The following is a 20,005-nucleotide window of genomic DNA, read 5'->3' on the forward strand; positions in this document are numbered from 1 at the left end:
GTAGAGCCGCTGCTCCTTTGCGTCAAAAGGAGCCAGCTGAGGTTGTTGGGGCATCTGGTAAGGATGCCCCCTGGGCGCCTCCCTAGGGAGGTGTTCCAGGCACGTCCAGCTGGGAGGAGGCCTCGGGGAAGACCCAGGACTAGGTGGAGGGATTATATCTCCAACCTGGCCTGGGAACGCCTCGGGATCCCCCAGTCGGAGCTGGTTAATGTTGCTCGGAAAAGGGAAGTTTGGGGTCCACTGCTGGAGCTGCTCCCCCCGCGACCCGACTTGGGATAAGCGGACGAAGATGGATGGATGGATGGAAACATCCATATTTCAGTGAATGACAACTTTCTTGTTCTTTTTTACAGAATGTACCATATCAGACGAACGTGGGTCACAGCTTAAAGAATGGTTGAGAAATAATTTTCAGCCCCTCAGCCAGATAGAGACCTACATGCCGAACACAGCAGTCTACAAGGCCAACTGGATTAGGGACAACAATTGGACCATCGATCAGATCCTCGAAGAGTTCCCTCACCTAATGACCAAAGGCATGGTAGGTATAGGGAAATATGATCTTACATATAAGGATGCATTGTTTATAATGTTTTATTAGTGTTTGTTTTATAATTGGTTTTAAAAATGTGTTTTCCATTTTATAGATTGCACAGGCTTGTCCTGCATGGGGATGCTGCATCAAAGTTGTTTGAAACTTGGTCACGTGAAATGCCAGGAGGGGAGTCTAAAATGGTAAAGTTTATTCAAAGTAGAATACTTGCTTGCAAGTAGAGCTAATGGCTCTTAATAGCAGCTTTTTAATAGGAATTTGAATTTGTTCACTATAGACCTGTTGAATGTTCAGCCAGTTCATTCGTAATTGTTGTTTTGCTCTGAATGTTTTCCTACCTGAGTAATATGAACTGCACCAGTTCCACTATATTGTTGATATAATAAATTTTTTTCAAAGATTCCATTATGTTGTTTTGTTTTTGTATTGTTTAAGTGTTTATTAAATAATATATGCATACATCTAGCATGTATTCTGTTCTAGGTTTGTAGTTTAACAGTTTTATTGCAATTTATTTTCTTAAACTGTACTGTAATGTGTTAGAATTAATCTGGCATATGGGTTAATTTTGCCCAGCATTCGGGTACACTATATAATAAATATGTAGTTGAATCAACCCAGAATTGTAATTAATTTGACCCAGCATTTGGGTACACTATATAACAAATATGTAGTTGAATCAACCCAGAATTATAATTAATTTGACCCAGCATTTGGGTACACTATATAACAAATATGTAGTTGAATCAACCCAGAATTGTAATTAATTTGACCCAGCATTTGGGTAGAATATTTAACTCATCTGTTGGGTTAAAAATGACCAACCCATTTTGCTGGGTCAAATTAACTACTGTTGGTCCGGTGCAATAGTGATTCAGTGGTTGGGTTATAAAACAACTAAAGTTGGGTTATTTTTAACCCATCATTTATAGTTACTGTTTTTCGAAAGGGTAATAAATGATTAGTTACTGTTTTTCAGAAGGGTAGTTACTGTTTTTTGAAAGGGTATTAGTTACTGTTTTTCAGAAGGGTAGTTAACTGTTTTTCAGAAGGGTAATTCAAAAAACAGTAATTACCCTTCTGAAAAACAGTAACTAATCATTCGTTACCCTTTCAAAAAACAGTAACTACCCTTCTGAAAAACAGTAACTACCCTTTCAAAAAACAGTAACTAATCATTCGTTACCCTTTCAAAAAACAGTAACTACCCTTTCAAAAAACAGTAACTAATCATTCATTACCCTTTCAAAAAACAGTAACTAATCATTCATTACCCTTTCAAAAAACAGTAACTACCCTTCTGAAAAACAGTAACTAATCATTCGTTACCCTTTCAAAAAACAGTAACTACCCTTCTGAAAAACAGTAACTGCCCTACCTACCATGCACTAATTAGCTTGTGCGTTCTTTGAACACTTTGTTTAGAGATACAGAAACTTATTTGTTTAGATAGCGATCTAATTTCATTCACCTTAGCTCATCAAACACACTCTTACTCTACCCATCTCTCTCTCTGCTATTAAATTATACTGTAGGCAAAATTGGTTTGATTTCAAAATGTCACATGTCGATTTCCTGTACATGTCTTGCACGTCCACGGACATCAAAAGAATCTCCTAGCCACATGTTCAAATATTGGACTGCATGTTTACGTCTAAGAAGGGTTGTAGTCAGAGCTCCAGATATTGAACCGGATTTGCACGTCATGCAGACACACAGGTATGGTCTTGGACCGAAACCCAGAGAAGAGGCCAAGCTAAAATTGGTTGCGCCTTGAAAGGACTGCAGCAATGAGGTCAGTAAAGTTTAAATAATTTGAAGTGTAAGGTGGCAATTCCAAGTGGTGCATGAAGCCAAGGGTTCTAATAAGTCTCAGTGTGTGTGTGTGTGTGTGTGTGTGTGTGTGTGTGTGTGTGTGTGTGTGTGTGTGTGTGTGTGAAAACCAACCACTCCCTGGAGGGGATGTGTGGCACAGGAACAGTCATTTGGAATAGCATGTGCTCTCTGTCTGTCTATGTGTGCCAGCCATGACATAGCAACAAAGTTTAGTCAATTCCTCAATTCCTCAGGGTGTGGGTGGCACAGGGCGTGTGACTGATAAAATTAAATGTCAAGCTTGTGTATGTCTGTGTGTGTGAGTTTATCCAGATGTGCACACGTTGAGTCTCCTTGTACTTCTGCATCTGTATGTAGCTTGTAGCTTTGCTTATTTAAAGCTAATGTATTTGCACTTACTACTTGTTGTCTCGAGTTTGTACCTTCAAAGTTGAAAGCACTTAATTGTAAGTCGCTGTGGATAAAAGCGTCAGCTAAATGACATGTAATGTAATGTAATGTATGTGCAGATAGGATTCATGTGCGTGGGGGGGGGGGGGGGGGGTGTGTGTGAGGCCACTGCTAAATCAACCTCAGCTCCCCTTCCTTTTATCCTCCTTATCCAGGACATGGAAACACCTCCCTTTTCCTCCTCGGCTGGCGACAGCTCTTTCACACTCTCTGTAGTCCTTGGCCGCACCTTGACGTTGGCAGCAGCCATGAAACTGACAGTGAAACTTTACTCTAGGCTAAAGGGTAGATCAGTTGCAAACCATTCCTCGTTTGGAGTGGTCAACACTAAAAGTGGATGGTGCAACACAGCTATAGAGCGCACAAGTGTGGTTCCGGAAGCAAAAATCCCATTAATTTTCGCCATACGGGTTTTGATAATTAGCTTCATTTTTGAGCAGAATCAAATATTTTATGGACAATATTCATCTAGAAGTTGGTTGGCTGGTTCTAGGCTTAAAATGTGAATTGAATGTGGAAAATCACACATTTGAAGACAGCTTGCTTTTGTTCAACGGCGCAAATTTTCAGGTCAATGTACAGTTACGAAAATAAGACATAGAGGTTTTATACACAAACTGCTGTTTGCACATCAATTATTTAATTAAAAAAATAAAAATAAAAAGTGAAGTACAAAATATTTTTTTGGTTGTGTGTACGTGCGTGTGTTAAAGGGATACGCCACCGTTTGTTGAAATAGGGCTTATCACGGTCTCCACTAGCTGTAGATAGGTGGGCCAACGCATTTTTTGTGCATGCATTGTTTTAGTCCGGTGCAAAACCGGCAGCGCTGCCGCTAGTTAGCTTAGCGAAGTGAATGGAATCCTATGTCGCCGGTTAGCATGTTGTGAGTAAAAGTGAGCCAACAAAAGACAAAAAACAACCTAATTACTTGCACTGAGACAAAAAATGCGTTGGCCCACCTATCTACAGCCAGGGGAGACCGTGATAAGAACTATTTCAACAAACGGTGGCGTATTCCTTTAAGTATGGTCCATGAGCACTGATGTGAGGGTGATTATATATTACATTCCTATATATTCTGGAGTATTAAACTGCAGTCAGCCTGTGTCTGCTTTTCACTGCACTCTACCAACGGGACAAAGAAGTTGACCTTAACATTTGGCCATCAGTTGGGCCAGGGCCGGATTGGGACTCATTTTCAGCCCTGGGTTTTCATGCCTTAGACCGGCCCACTTTACTTCACGAATGACTATATTAAAAAAAATGTAATCAAATCGTTAGTATATAAGTCTGCAATAGCGCCCTGTTCTCTACATCCTTGTAATTCGGTGTATTTTGTAAAATATCACTATTTCCAAGTGTTGCTTCACAATGTAGATTTATTAGAAAAGTTAACATCTTAACAACAACCCAATGATGTTGAACAATATCAGAATCTGTTTCTGTGCAAATAAGTAATCACAGATTAAATAAAGAACAAGATACATTGTATTGCACTTTCTAATGACGTCTATTTTTTCCTTTGAATATTTCATACAACTTTCATAATGGGTCACAAGTAATATTTGGGCATAAAAAGTGATTATATTGTAGCTAATCTGATCATGTTTGCTTGTTCACACACTGTGATACAACAGCTTACAGTAGATGTGCCATCCACACTGACAGCAGCTATCCCTTAATGCACACTACTGGCTCTGCTTCTGACACTAAATCACATTTTATAAATTGTCATAATTCTCAGCACAAATCTCTCCTTTTTACAAAGCTTTCTGATCAAGTCAAGTCAGTTTCATTATGGTAGTGACGAATCATCTGGCATCATTAATTATCCCAGGGCATTTTTCATATAGAGCAGGTCAACACCACACTCTTATTAATTCTTCTAATATTCAGTCAATGATCAACCCTAGCTGCCCAAACTGGAGTTCTGGGGGCTCATATAGCTGCTGCTTGGTAACCTTACTGGCTCTTCATTGTCACTGTTAGCAGCAAACTGGACTAGGAGCTGCTGCTGCGGAGCTACAACAACAAGTTGGATTCATAAACATAGACGCTGGTTTGCAGTCACTTCTCCTAACTAACTTAGCTTACCCGTCTCAACGTCTTCATTTGGCGTTTTGCTAAAAATAGAAAAAGTTCATCTGGCCGCGTCACTTTCTAGAGCTCTCTTTTTTTAATTGACGCTTTTTTCAGTGCTGTTTTGCGCTTTCTACTAACCGTTTAAAACAGCTTATTTTTGCTCGCGGTGGCATCCTCCAACAAGCACCAGTTACTTGTGTACGCTGACCGATTTTTTTATTTTATTTTTAGCAAGGTGCTGCCGTCGGAGGACTCGGAACATAAATAGGTCATTATTAACCAGGCTGCACTCTGCGAGTGGGCTGCATGAATGAAGAGAACGGTGGGCTGCAAGAACAAATAAATACTGTAAATACAAAAAGTGGGATGCGAGTGCAGGCAGCATAGGGACAGCATCCATAATATTCAACTATGATTTCAACCCAGTGCCATACCTGAACACCGGCCCTCGCAACCAAACAACCAGACCGGCCCACCGGGAATTCTCCCGGTGCTCCCGATTAGCCAATCCGGGCCTGAGTTGGGCGCATTTGGTCTTTCACAGGCAGCAGGAAAGCTTCACAGGTCCGTCAAGGCGAAGCTGCTTTAACGAGTTTAAACAGAAGCATGGGGCAATGTCACGAATATCGAATTAAAAACAAGTCCGTAGGATGTTGTTGGTGGCGCTGACACCAAACCTTGTCAAAGTAACTGCATCACATGGGTTTACTGTGAGAACAAAATATAAGTAATGAGTGGAAAGAGCAGGCTTCAGGCACTTCTTGGGTAACCTCAGTGTGGACATTAAAGATAGATATCAGAGAAAATATTCAGAGACCGGGCGGCCTGGTTTTTGTCACCAGGTTGACCGTATTGGATTGGAATCCATGGCGCACAGCGCTCGCAGCTAGGCGGTCTAGCAAAGATCAGAATCTTAAGATTGAACGGTCACTACACAAATAAAAACACTGAACTGATTATTTTGTTTCTACAGCGTGAACAAAGGATCATATCCCGTCCAGCCGGTTCCATCCCACCACACCCCTTTTCATGTGGGGAAATAAGGAGGCACTGAAATAGCATTGCGCCTACCATCTTGTGAATTGTGGGTCGTTCAATCGTGCAATAATTGTGTGTGGTCACAGTAATAAGTCAGTTTTCATGTCCCGTGATGTGATGTCTTTGAATACAGACTGGGTTACAACTCATAACCCATTTACATTCAAAATTCATTCATAAATTCATACATTCACAAATAAATAACAATTTCCTGATGACTCTATACTCTACTACCAATGAAACATGTTTCATCACCTATTCCGTCCACTGAGTCACTCTGTGTCACTCTGTGTAACTCTGTGTCACTTTGGGAGGGAATTAATTATGTGATCACATTCCTAAAGATCTACTCAACCCAAAACCCCACCTGGAAAGTAAGCAGCCCAAGGCATGAGAAGGTAGCTTTACGTAATGTAGTTCTTCTTACGTTTAATTGCTGCACCCTGTGGCTGTAGGAAGTGTGTCCAGCCCTCTTGTTCTTACTTCCTCTTCCTGTTCAGTCACCTTTCCCTTGAGGAAAGGGGAAGGCAGCTCTCTTCCTCCTCTGCCAGCCCCACTAACCTGAGAGATGTTGAGAATAGTTTAACGATGAGGACTGATTTAGATTGACCGTAAGTCAGACAATGGTGTCTCTAAAAAAAAGGTAACAGTTCTTATTGTACCTTAAGGAAGTTTGATTCCATGAGTCAGTGTCTTTCCTGGATAGAGGCTTTTCTTAGTTACTGTTTTTAACGTGTACTGTAACATGGTCATGGAAACTTCCCTGGCGAATGTAAATCCAATATTCATTTTCTTTTAGTTCCTTTTTGATCTCAATCAAATTCTCAGGGAACTATCTGTCTCTTTAACTGCTAAATGCTCAACTACGTTCAACAAGGTCTATGAGAAAAATTAAGAAATTAAGGGAGAGTTTGGGGGGGGGGGGGTTGAGTTATTGAAGAACATCATGGTCTAGTCTCTGGGAGCTGGATGCTGCAAAATCTAACATATTTATATTGTAGAGGCTCTTGTTAGGTACAGTTTAAAATATGAAAACATAAGTACTTCACATTTTGTAATTTGCATACATTGTATGTATAAACCTTTTTCTGTAAAGTAAAGTAGTGGATTCAAAAGTGCAACACTTCCCTCTAAAGAGAAAAATATAAAGCTGCATGAATGTACCACACGCCATGGGCTCCAGTACTCTTTTGTTACTTTGTTTGTAAAATGTCATTTTCCATCATCGTTTCCCTCGAATTCCTATGGGATGTTGACTTTAATAACTTAAATTGTTTGACCACTAGAAAAAAAAAATACCTCCCAACTCCCAATACGCCAACTTATTTTCATTGTCTCCATTTACTTTTAGCCTTTACTTTATCCAGCCTTCAACTAATTAAAACAATATAAGGTTCACAAAATAAAGTAGGCCAACACTTATGCCAAAGGTTCATATACAGCAGGAGTTTCTTAACTTTTTAAATATGTTATAGCCTATGTAATGTCAAATTGCGAAATTATAGAACATTTTACGATTAGGCTATACTGTATTTGCTTATATATTTTTTGACAGACTTAATTGTAGCCTGGACATGGCAAAAAAAAATAATGATGTGTATTTATCAGAGGTGGAAGAAGTATTCAAATGCTTTATTTAAGTAAAAGCACTAATACCACACTGTAAAAAAAAATACTCGTATTGTAAGTAGTCATATGTAGTAGCATGAGGAAGTATTAAAAGTAATTACTCAATGCAGAAAAGTCCTCACATTTGTAGAACTGTTCTGCGTTTAGTCAGCTAATTTTTTTTAGCTGGACTTGTAGGCCCTTATATTGTTGGGTGGTTTAATTTATAATAAAACATCGGATTATATAAACTACAGGTGTTTTGTGTGCAAACAATCTTAATTTGTGAAGTAACTGGTAACTAAAGCGGTCAGATTAATGCAGTGGAGTACAAAGTAGGCTAGATTAGGCTATTTCTCTCTGAAATGTAGTGGAGTAGAAGTAGAAAGTGGTATGAAAATAAAAGACTGAAATAAACTGCAAGTACCTCAAATGTGTACTCAAGTACAGTACATGTACTCAGTACATGTACAGTAAATGTACTTCCATCACTGGTATTAAAGAGGGTGGAAGTGTTCAGTGGAAGTGTTCAGCAGAGACCCCCCCCTTCCCATAAGACTTTAAAGGGGAATATGATCTAAACCGAGAAACGGAAGAGCCACTCAGGGGGGAGGATTATGAGATAGCCTATTCATCTCCTTCATAATAAAAGTTTCGGTATGCGCGTGTACGTGCGTGCGTGCGTGCGTCCGTGCGTGCGTGTGTGTTTTGATGGGCTAGTCTCTTTGAGAAAACGCTCTCGGTTAGGCTTGGGGGTTGAGAAATCAGACCGGGGCTTAAGCCACTGGCCTGAACGGAACTTCCTTCCTGGCTGGTCGGGACGAAAAAAAAAAAAAAAAAAAAAAAAGAAGAGGCTTTAAATGGGGACTATGTTGAGCTTTTAGTCGCTATATCAGCTTTCACATCGTCCGACACAGAGGCTTTACACCGCGGGCAGCTTTTCTAAACATCGACATCATGGTTTCTACGACTCACGCGCTGCTCATTTGGGTGCTTTTCCTCTGCAGGCTGGAGGAAACGGTTCAGTCTCAGCGGGGACATTGCACCGGGAATCAGTGTTTTGCACTTGTCCAGGAGCACGGGGACTTTGAAGAAGCACAGAAAAGCTGCAAGAGCTCCGGTGGGTCATTAATGTTCAGCTCGGAACACGTAGAGAAGCTGTTGAAGAGCCCGCTCCGCGGTAGTTACTGGCTGAGGAACAGCACCGACGGTTCGGCGGAGAAACATGCGGCGGGTGGCCAAACCTGCCGCTGCATCTCCGCGACGGAGGTACGGAACTTCACGGTGTCGTGGAAGCCGTGCCTAGACGCTCTGGACGGATTCCTGTGCCAGTTCGTCCCATTCGAGCAGCCTTGCAGTGGCTTGCATGCAGCCGGAGACGCGACGGTAAAGTACATCTACACGCCTATGGACTTGGAGCTGGACGAATCGGAAACGTTCCCCCCGGGAACCATCGCCGTGGCGAAAAAGTTCGACGGCAAATACCCGGACTCGAAGCATGTGTGCTTCGAGAGCGGTTGGCTGAAAGCTCCCTGGATATGCGAGGTGATGGGGGGCGGCTGCGAGCACAAGTGCAGCTCGACGACACAAAGCTGCGAGTGTCCCGCGGGGGAAATACTCCAACCCAACAACTTCACGTGCACTGACAGCCCGTACCAGTCAAACCCGTGCACGTCGAACCCGTGCACAGGTGAGGGCGAGGAGTGTGAAGTCACCCCGACAGGGTTCACTTGCACGTGCAAAGAGGGCTTCGTCCGCGAGGATGGAGAGTGCGTGGACGTTACAATCTGTGAAAAGTGTGAGCACCTGATGTGTGACAAATCCAATGGCGTTTATAAGTGCAATTGCCGGAATGGGTTCAGGGTTTCCTCCCATGACCCCACAAAGTGTGAGATGAACTGCACAGCGATAGACTGTCTGGCCGAATGCGTCTATAGTAATAACAGTGAGCCCCAGTGTTTCTGCCCCGATGGCTACATTCAAACCCAAAGCCCAAATAGCAGTACACCCTTCTGCACTGACATTGATGAATGTGAAAGTGGGGACTATGAATGTGATCACCAGTGTGAAAATGCATTCGGTAGTTACAGGTGTTTGTGCAATAAAGGGTTCAAGCTGGACCACATTAACTATAATTGTGTACCGGAAGAAGATGAATATGATGGATCAGGTTCAACTGCTCCATACCCCTCACCGGCTAGCCCCCACCCAGACACGGTAGTACCCTCTTATATTAAGACCGGTAGCGTCATGGGTATCGCCGTGTTCGTGGCGCTGTGTGCGGTGCTGCTGTATTTCCTGATCCGAAACATAGTCAAGCGTTGCGGCAAATTTGAGCTTTCGTCCTTCAAACACCCAGATATCGATATTTTCTATCTGCAGCAGGTGACCACCGAGACGTATAAGAGGATATCCTTCGACAAACAGTTTAAAAATGACTCACCGACGATACTTTAATCTCACATTTTTAGTAGGCCGCTTTTCACCGTATTTTCATGGCACATTTCGCTGTTTCCTTTCCTCAGAGACGTCAAATATGGGACTTTTTTTTTCTCCCATAGGCAGTGTCCATGGGAAACTGTTTATTTATCTAAAAAGCTGCAATCTGTCAAATACTGTAAAGTCATAGCAACCCAGTGTGGACTTTAAAGGAAAACTGCTTTTTGCTTTTTGAATGTGAAATAGATATTTATATTGAATTGTTGTTGGAATTGTTAGGGAAGCTATTATTTTGTCTATTTCTGCAACCAAAAGGTTGATAAGGGGCCTCCTAATCAGCCTTTTGGTTGCAGAAATAGACGAAATGGGGGCTCCCTAACAATTGGGAAAGTTTTAGAGGGCTGCAACTAACAATTGTTTTCATTGCAGATTCATCTGTCAATTGTTTTCTGGATTCATCGATTAGTTTTTTGGTCTTTAAAATGTCAGAAAATGGTGCAAAAATGTTGTTCTGTTTCCAAAAAGCCCAAGTTGATGTTCTCCAATGTCTCGTTTTGTCACACCTGAAATGTTTACTGTCCCAGAGGAGTAAAGACAGTAGAAAATATCACATTTTAAAAGCTGGACTAAAAAGTTACTGAAACCGACTTATCAATTATCAAAATAGTTGACAACTAATCGACTAGGCTTTGCAGTTTTATTATATTTAACAAAAAAAGATGTTATATGTTAAAAAAAAGTATCATAGTAAAGGTACTTAAATGCTACCATGGTGACTTTTTCTTATTATAGACGCAGTCTCCTCAGACAATTACAAATCCAGCAATATAAACCAATTTTTTTTTGTCTTTGAAAGACAAAATTCTCTCCTAACAGCAGCAGCTTTGTGTTTGATTGCACTGTGTTGCTGTCTAATGACACTGTACTGCACTGCACAACTTCATTTTGCATTCCACTTTATGTATCACAAGTATGCGATATAATGAATCTAACATTCCACTTATTGATTGTAATATAGCCTATACTGTATTTGTGATCAAGAGCGTAATTTAAGGGGGGGGGGGACAGGGGACATGTAGGCAGTATTGGACAGCCCGTACATTTTTTTTTCCTTCTAAACAGAACACAAAAAAATGTTTTTTAATTGATGACCCAAGAGAAATGTTACGTTACGTTGCTCGGTCAAAATAACCACATATTGGTGTGGCTGAATAACCCAATGGAAATAATATAAATAACTCAACAATTTTTTGGGGGGGTGGGGTTGTTTAGTGACCCAGTGGTTTTTATGATTATGGATACTGGGTCGGGGCTAGATTGACCCAAATTGTGATAAATTACTGATTCTCCAGAATGAATGGAGTAAATGAGAATAATCTGAAAACTGTAAACAAAAATCGGTATAAAAGTGCTAACAGTATAAAGTGAAGCTTTGAGTGTCCAAGAGGAGATTTAGAAATCTTAAGTTTTATATTTGTTATAAGCTTTTATTATTTATATATATATATATATATATATCTCCAAAAGTACAAAAGATAAAACAAGTTTATTTTTTTCATACTTTGTAACATATTAACATGTAAAAATGCATTTTGCTCCACACTTGTCAGCAAGTATTTGTATCTGTGTTTGTACTAACTGTATCTCCCACCCTCCACCTTTTGAAACCAAAATTCCAACTCATGTTTGTGAACTAGTTCTAATAATTCTTTAAAACTGTCTGTAAACCTTCTTTATGTTTATTAATTTTTGGTAAAATAACACTTTTTAGTAGCCTTTCGATAAAAAAGGAGCCAAAAAAGTTGTCTTTCGTCAAATGCACATTGTGTTTTTTGTGTTCCACTGGCACAACGACTGCTCATGAAAACATGTTCCATGACTCTGTATTTGGATGTATGACATTTGAGACCGATACAGAGTGTGTCTATGTCTAGTTATGAACCGGCCCGCTATTTGATTTGGGATGTATAGGTTGCGTTAGGAACTGTTTCGGATGCATATTAACTCATGGCGGCGCGTATTCAGGCTTTACGTACCATTTTCACATGCACATACCTGAAGAGTATCATTCCAAAAAGACAAATCCACATTCCAAAATATCCAATGTTTGAGATAGTTATAGACTTAAAGATATTGTCTATTGTTATAATGTCTGAGTGCGTAATTTGGAGAAAAAAAACAACCACATTCTGTTCCACCTAAACAGTGAATTGTGACTCTGCAGGTCTGACCAAATGAAACACTTCAGGTGTGTTTTGTGCATCCAAACATTGGAAATATAACATAATTACATGTTACCATATTCCCATATAATCCTGTTGTGTGCCTTGTTACCACTGACATTAACATGAGCTTGAATGTTGTCACCTTGACTGTATAACCAATTGCTCTCGGAGCCACAGATGCTGTGCTTTGAGAGGACAACTAAACATGAATGTAAAAGGATGCTGCTATGGTCTACGTATATGAAAACACTAAGTTCTAATATGCCCAGCCACTATGTATATGTCTGTGTAACAGGCTTATTGCAACATTTCACTTGTTGCAGTGTACATTTTTGAAATAAAGTGACTTAAAGTTGGTGTGAGAGCCGCAACGTTTCCATTTATATTGTATATACTGTATATATACATATATATAATATATAGTATGTACACTAGACATTTAGCTGACTTTATTCAGAGCAATTTGTAGTAAGTGCAATACTGGAATAAGCATGATCCCAAATATTATAGAGGCAAGGAGGGCTTGGATATGATTATTTAGTCACAGTGCCTTAGCAATAACAGAATCACCTAGGCGAAAATATTCATCTTTACAATTAATAGCTTTTGTTTTTAAAGCACTCCATGGTCAAGCGCCTCCATATATTTCCGATCTCCTGTCTACTTACTCTGCCACCAGGGCACTCAGGTCCACAACCCAACAACTCCTCGTCATCCCCCGGACACGCCTAAAAACCAAAGGGGACCGAGCCTTCTCTGTAGTAGCCCCCAAACTCTGGAATTCCCTCCCACCCCATATCAAATCATGTAATACAATTGCTAGTTTTAAATCAAATCTGAAGACGCATTTTTATTCTCTTGCTTTTAACTTTTTTTTTTGCCTCAAACATTGTTCCTTTGTTGTTTTATTCTATGTTACATTATTAATTCTTTCTTTGCCTATTTATATTCATGGTACCTCGCACATACGATTATGTATTTTTAAGGCATATTGTCTCTGCCTTCCCTGCTCTACCTGTAAAGCACATTGGGTCAACAGTTGTTCGTTTAAATGTGCTATACAAATAAAATGACTTGACTTGACATGACTATATATATGACTATATATATATATATATATATATATATATATACAGTGGGGGAAATAAGTATTTGACCCCTTGCTGATTTTGCAGGTTTGCCCACTTACAAAGAATGCAAAAATCTACAATTTTAATCATGTGTACATTCTAACAGTGAAAGACAGAATCCCAAAGAAAATTCCAGAAAATCACATCATATGAATTTATTAAAATTGATAACCATCTGATGAGGAAAAACAAGTATTTGACCCCCTGGACAAACAGCATGTTAATATTTTGTAGCTTTTAAGCTCCCTCCAAAGATTTTCAATCGGATTCAGGTCTGGAGACTGGCTAGGCCACTCCAGAACCTTGATGTGCTTCTTCTTCAGCCACTCTTTTGTTGCTTTGGCGGTGTGCTTTGGGTCGTTGGCGTGCTGAAACACCCATCCTCGACCCATCTTCAGCTCTCTCACTGAGGGAAGGAGATGTCGGTCCAGAATTCCACGATACATGGCCCCGTCCATCCTCCCCTCAATACGATGGAGTTGTCCCGTCCCCTTGGCTGAAAAGCACCCCCAAAGCATGATGTTGCCACCACCATGCTTGACGGTGGGGATGGTGTTCTTTGGGTTGTACTCGGTGTTCTTTGCCCTCCAAACACGACGAGTTGAGTTGAGGCCAAAAAGTTCTATTTTGGTCTCATCTGACCACATCACCTTCTTCCAGGCCTCTTCTGAGTCGTCCAGGTGGTGAATGGCGAACTTCATGCGGGCCTGTACATGTTTCTTCTTGAGCAGGGGGACCTTGCGTGCGCTGCAGGATTTCAATCCATGACGGCGTAGTGTGTTACCAACCGTTTCTTTTGTAACTGTGGTCCCAGCTGCCTTCAGTTGATTCATCAGTTCCCCCTTGTGGTTTTGGGATGATTCCTCACCGTTCGCATGATCAGGGACACCCCACGAGGCAAGATCTTGTGTGGAGGCCCAGACCGAGGGAGGTTGGCGGTGGTGTGGTGCTTCTTCCATTTCCTGATAACTGCACCGACAGTTGATCTTTTCTCTCAAGTTGCTTTCCGATTCTCTTGTAGCCCATCCCAGCCTTGTGCAGATCAACAATCTTGTCCCTGATGTCCGTATAAAAGCTCTTTGGTCTTGCCCATGGTGGTGATGTTGGATGCTGGTTGTTTGGGTGTTGACAGGTGTCTTTTATACAGGTAACGAGGTGAGGCAGGTGTATTTGATGTAGATAATTGGTTCGGATTGGGGCTGTGTCTTAAAGAAAGACTAACTGGCTTGTAGGAGCCAGAATACTTGCTGTTTGTCCAGGGGGTCAAATACTTGTTTTTCCTCATCAGATGGTTATCAATTTTAATAAATTCATATGATGTGATTTTCTGGAATTTTCTTTGGGATTCTGTCTTTCACTGTTAGAATGTACATATGATTACAATTGTAGATTTTTGCATTCTTTGTAAGTGGGCAAACCTGCAAAATCAGCAAGGGGTCAAATACTTATTTCCCCTACTGTATATATATATATATATATATTTGCTAAAACAAGCAAAACAAATCTATTTCTGCATGCCACTGCTGCACAATTGTCTCAGATTATAATCAACATATTTGAAGATTTCCTTTGTCTTCGCCTCTTCCTTTATCCGCCTTGTTTTGAGTTATGATGAATTTCATGTTCAGGAAATGTCTAAACAAGTAAAAAAAAAAAAAAAAAGAATGGGTTGGAAAAATGATGTCACCCAACTGTCATCATTTTAACATAAAAGACAACTAGATGTAAAGTCTGACCACGACAATAGAAGCCTTCCCGTTAGGTGAAGAGGGGAGTTGGGAGGGGCTACTGCTGGGTAGAAGCCCCCCTTGCGTGCGCGCGGCTTCGCTGCGTGGGCTGCGTGCGTAAAAGCCGTGCGTAATTGGGGAACGTTTCTGATGGGGACAGCGAGCAGCGCGGCGGGGTGATTGAGATCGACTTCCTTCCTCTGCCGGAGCACTAACATGGAGTTGGGGGGTTATAAATGCCAGAAAAACATTTTCTCAAACAAACGAGCCTATAGACTGCCGCAATGCACGAGAACTTAAACGGACACAGCCGCGGTTCAAAAATGAAGGAAGTAACGGGACTCTTTGTTTTTGTGTTGACTTTCCTGGCGGGCAGAGCCGGCGGGATAGAGCCGAATAGCGGATACTGCATCGGGACTCAGTGTTTCACTGTGTCCCAAGAACCCAGCGACTTCACAGCCGCGCAGATCCAATGCAGAGACCTGGGCGGCCACTTAATTACGGTGCGGTCGAGTGTATCCCATGAAACTGTTGAAATATTGTTGGGGAACTCGACGGGGCGCTTCTGGATCGGTTTACATCGAACGAGCGGCTGCCCAGACGCCGCTGCTGCGCTCAAAGGCTACCAGTGGGTGACCGAAGACAGCGAAAGTGACATGTTCAACTGGGCGCCGAGTTTTGACAGCAGCTGTTCTTCCCATCGCTGCGTCTCAGTTTCCCAAAAGGACGGCTTGAAATGGATCCAGGAGCCGTGCGAGGAACACGCGGACGGGTTTCTGTGCGAGTACAGTTTCACTGACCCGTGTAAAGGTCTAACGGTTGCAGTGGGCGAGACCGTCACATACAGGATCCCCATGGGGTTTGTGGGCGAGGATGTGCTATCTTTGCCGCCTGGGAGCACCGCTATCCGGATGCCGGCTAAGACTAAATACGTCTGCTTGTCGGAGCAGTGGCTGCAGGCGCCCTGGAGCTGCGAGACTCACCAAGGCGGGTGTGAGTACAAATGCGCAGTGGCTCCCAACGACGTGCCCTCGTGCTACTGCCCGCCGGGCCAAACGATCAACCCAGCGAATAAAGTCACCTGCGAAGCGAGCGCAGAGGATCCGTGTCTGCCTCTGCGCTGCGCGCACGCCTGCTACAAGAAAGGAGAGTCCTACGCGTGCATGTGTGACCACGGCTTTAAGCTGGCGCGGGACGGCAGGTCGTGCACAGACTTCACCGACTGCAGGGACAAGCGCAAGTGTCCGGGGGAGAACTTCAAGTGCGTCAGCGTCACCGAAGGGTTTCAGTGCGTGTGCAAGGACGGATACAAGATGAGCGGCGGCCTGTGCGTTGACGTGGACGAGTGCGCGTCCGCTCCGTGCGAGCACCACTGCACCAACAGCCCTGGTGGCTACACGTGCTCTTGTGATGACGGATATAAAGAGGACCCAAAGTCACCTGATAAGTGTATTCTCCACTGTGGGAAGGAGGAATGCGTCGCCGAGTGCGACCCGAACGACCAGTTCAAGTGCGATTGCCCTGATGGTTATATAATAGAGGAAAGGGAGGACCATTCGGTTTGTATAGACATTGACGAGTGCTCTTCTTCTTATTGTGATAACGGTTGTACAAACACATTCGGCAGCTATGTGTGCACGTGCCCTGCTGGGTATAAATTAGTTGAAGAATCCCGGTGCGTAAAAGATGACGGGGCCACGACTCCGAAAATGCCCACAGTATCAGCCGCGCCGTATCCAGAGCCTACCCGGCAGCCGTCAGTGGTGACAGTGGGGGGTCTCGTGGGGATAATATTGTGCACCGTGTTTGTGATTGTGTTGGTGGTTTTTCTGGCTCATCACATCCTCAGCGGCAGAGGGAAGATGGAGAGCGCAGGCGAGCTCAAAGCTCCGGAGGGCGAAGCACGGTTTACAGAAAGTGATGCGTAAAAGAAGAAGAAGGGGGTCGGGGGGGAGGGAGATAAAGCATGACAAGTGAATGTTACAGAAGCCTCGGAAACAACAGAGGCCTTTTTGGACAGTTTTTTTTGTTGTTGTTGTTGTTGAAAGACTTTTTACAGGAAAACAATTAGGGAGACAGTAATGTGGTTATGATGCCACAGGAGATAAGGCCACTATAAACTCACAAACAACACAAATACATATTCAAGATTTCTTTGCGGATGGATATTCACTGCCATAGGACTGGCTCTGTGTACCATTTCAACTCACATACACCACATGCAATGTAATAAAACATGACAGAGAAGTTTTTTTTTCAAGTTTGTGCTGGAACATTATTACATTATGAAAATGTGAGTGAAGGACATGTCTGTTTTTCTTTTGATAGCTCTCAGCAGTGGTGGAATGTTATCACTAAGTACATTTACTCAAGTACTTAAGTACAAATTTGAGGTAGTTGTACTTTACTTAACCCTTTGAAAAACCCATTTTCAAAGATCTGTATCAAAAATATGGGGTTCTTTCAACCAAATGGCCCAAAAATAACATGGATGATTCCATACACGAAACAGGCTGTAATTATGCATCAACATACGTTCCTCTGATCGTAATTATTAGCTAAAGTAATTCATAATTTCTGAGGTGTTTTAACTCAAAATTAGGCATATTTTAATATGAATGAGGTTTAATGACCATGAATTCCAAACATACAGTACAGGCCAAAAGTTTGGACACACCTTCTCATTCAATGTGTTTCCTTTTTATTTTCATGACTATTTACATTGTAGATTCTCATTGAAGGCATCAAAACTATGAATGAACACATATGGAATTATGTATTTAACAAAAAAAGTGTGAAATAACTGAAAACATGTCTTATATTTTAGATTCTTCAAAGTAGCCACCCTTTGCTTTTTTATTAATAAGGGAAAAAACTTCCACTAATTAACCCTGACAAGGCACACCTGTGAAGGTAAAACCATTTCAGGTGACTACCTCATGAAGCTCATTGAGAGAACACCAAGGGTTTGCGGAGTTATCAAAAAAAGCAAAGGGTGGCTACTTTGAAGAATCTAAAATATAAGACATGTTTTCAGTTATTTCACACTTTTTTATTAAGTACATAATTCCATATGTGTTTATTCATATTTGTGATGCCTTCAGGGAAAATCTACAATGTAAATAGTCATGAAAATAAAGAAACACATTGAATGAGAAGGTGTGTCCAAACTTTTGGCCTGTACTGTAAGTGTAAAACTAGCGGTGATAAGTTGGAATGAAGTTGGCTTAGAAAATGTAACACAGAATTGGAAAATGTATACTTTATGCCAGTGATATTCAACAGGGGGTCTGTGACCACTAAGGGGTCCTCAGGGTTTGTGCAGGGGGGGGCCGCCAAATTGTGTTTACAACATTTTTCGAAATTTTTCTTTTTTCAAAAATGAATATATGTCTGAAAATATACATCAACGTGAATCTAACATTTTAATAGCAAAGATAAACTGGCCTATTTGTGGAAAAAAAAATTCACATATTGAAGATAAGCTGTTATGCCTATATGGTGGTTATACAGTTAGCTTAAGGATTCACTGCCATTCATTTTCATCCATGCAGCCCAGTTTAGCATGCAACTTAATTGTATACAGTATATGTAGTAGGGGGTCCCTACTGTCTCTCTTTTAGCTATGGGGTCCTAGGCTTAAAAAACGTTGAAGAGCCCTGCTTTATGCTTTTTAAAAAGACAACACAAGGGTTAAGCCTTTTCTTTTCATGCCACTTTCTTCTTCTACTCCACTACATTTCACAGGGAAATATTGTAAAAATATGATGTTTTATTATAAATTAAACTTATATAAATAAATATAAAGAATCTAAATACTTCCTCCACCACTGTCTCTCAGCTATTCATGCCCTGGATACTGGCTGACTGCCCCACCCTGTGGAGAAAGAAGTGAATTACAGCTCAGCCGTGAATAAACAGAGTTACATGCACACATTTCCCTACCTTTTTCTCTCCTTTTTCCATTTCTATCAATTCTTTTAAAGATTTTTTCCAGATTTTCTTAGATTTTTCAAAATGTTACTTTATTAAGGTTTACCTTGAGAGCTTTCTACATCTCCTAATGCTTCCTATAAGGTTTCTTCAATATGTCTGTGTCCATGTTAAATGGATATTTAGATATATTGGGAGAGTAATTTCTAAACGTTAACTTCCTCAGAAAAAGGGAGCAAAAAAAGTAAGGAATGTTTATAAGGAAAATAGAAGGAATATATCATGAATAATAAGTATAGATTTACATTTTTATGCTGCAGAAGTTACTCTCTGACACCTCAACACAGTAGTGAGGTACTGTACTTAAGTACAAATTTGAGGTACTTTACTTGAATTTTTTCTTTTAATGCACTCTACTTCTACCCCACAACATTTCAGAGGGAAATGTCCTTTTTACTTCAGCACATTTAGCTTTAGTGCGTAACTTTTTGATATTAAAGGTGCTCTAAGCGATGTCACGCGTTTTTTTAGGCTACAAGATTTTTTTGTCGCATACAGCAAACATCTCCTAACGGTACAGATCCACTTGTTCGTGCGACGCTTCTGTCGTGTGGCGCTCCACTCTATTCCCATAGGTGACGTCAAGCGACTTCAACGCGAACGCAAAGCATTTCGGGAAGGCGGCGCTACATTTGAGAAAATGTAGCGCGTCAAAAAGCTGGCCGATGCCCAGCTTTATGCAAATTAATTCATTGAACGCGACGCGACTATCCAGGGTATAATCGTGACCGCATTTCTCACTATTTTCAAAATGTTTACAAACCAAACAATCAATCAATCAAAATGGCGCCGTAGTTATTTGTAGTTAATGACGTGGATCCGAAATGAACACGGACATTTAAAAGTCGACCAATAGCTTTGTGGTACTTGATATAGGCTTAATGATGGGCCACAGCCCATTTGAAATGGTTTGTTGATAAG

The 20,005-nt window shown here is 41.4% G+C and overlaps 2 protein-coding genes and 1 long non-coding RNA gene across 3 annotated transcripts; all 3 read left to right on the plus strand.

The window, feature by feature from the left end:
- The first annotated feature begins 469 nt into the window (after nt 1-469).
- Nucleotides 470-1,014, plus strand: LOC114572722 (uncharacterized). The gene is made up of 2 exons (XR_003694810.1): nt 470-541; nt 648-1,014. It is a non-coding gene; the product is annotated as an uncharacterized LOC114572722 (long non-coding RNA).
- Nucleotides 1,015-8,272: 7,258 nt separating this feature from the next.
- On the plus strand, nt 8,273-11,504 carry LOC114573289 (thrombomodulin-like). Its single transcript, XM_028605381.1, has one exon. The coding sequence runs from the start codon at nt 8,528-8,530 to the stop codon at nt 10,025-10,027; it is 1,500 nt and encodes a 499-aa protein (XP_028461182.1). The 5' UTR covers nt 8,273-8,527; the 3' UTR covers nt 10,028-11,504.
- A 3,717-nt stretch (nt 11,505-15,221) lies between these two features.
- On the plus strand, nt 15,222-17,388 carry LOC114573286 (thrombomodulin). The gene has a single exon (XM_028605379.1). The coding sequence runs from the start codon at nt 15,376-15,378 to the stop codon at nt 17,017-17,019; it is 1,644 nt and encodes a 547-aa protein (XP_028461180.1). The 5' UTR covers nt 15,222-15,375; the 3' UTR covers nt 17,020-17,388.
- The last annotated feature ends 2,617 nt before the right edge of the window (nt 17,389-20,005 follow it).

Source organism: Perca flavescens, chromosome 18 (genome assembly GCF_004354835.1).
Source record: "Perca flavescens isolate YP-PL-M2 chromosome 18, PFLA_1.0, whole genome shotgun sequence".
In the NCBI taxonomy this organism is placed as follows: Eukaryota; Metazoa; Chordata; class Actinopteri; order Perciformes; family Percidae; genus Perca; species Perca flavescens.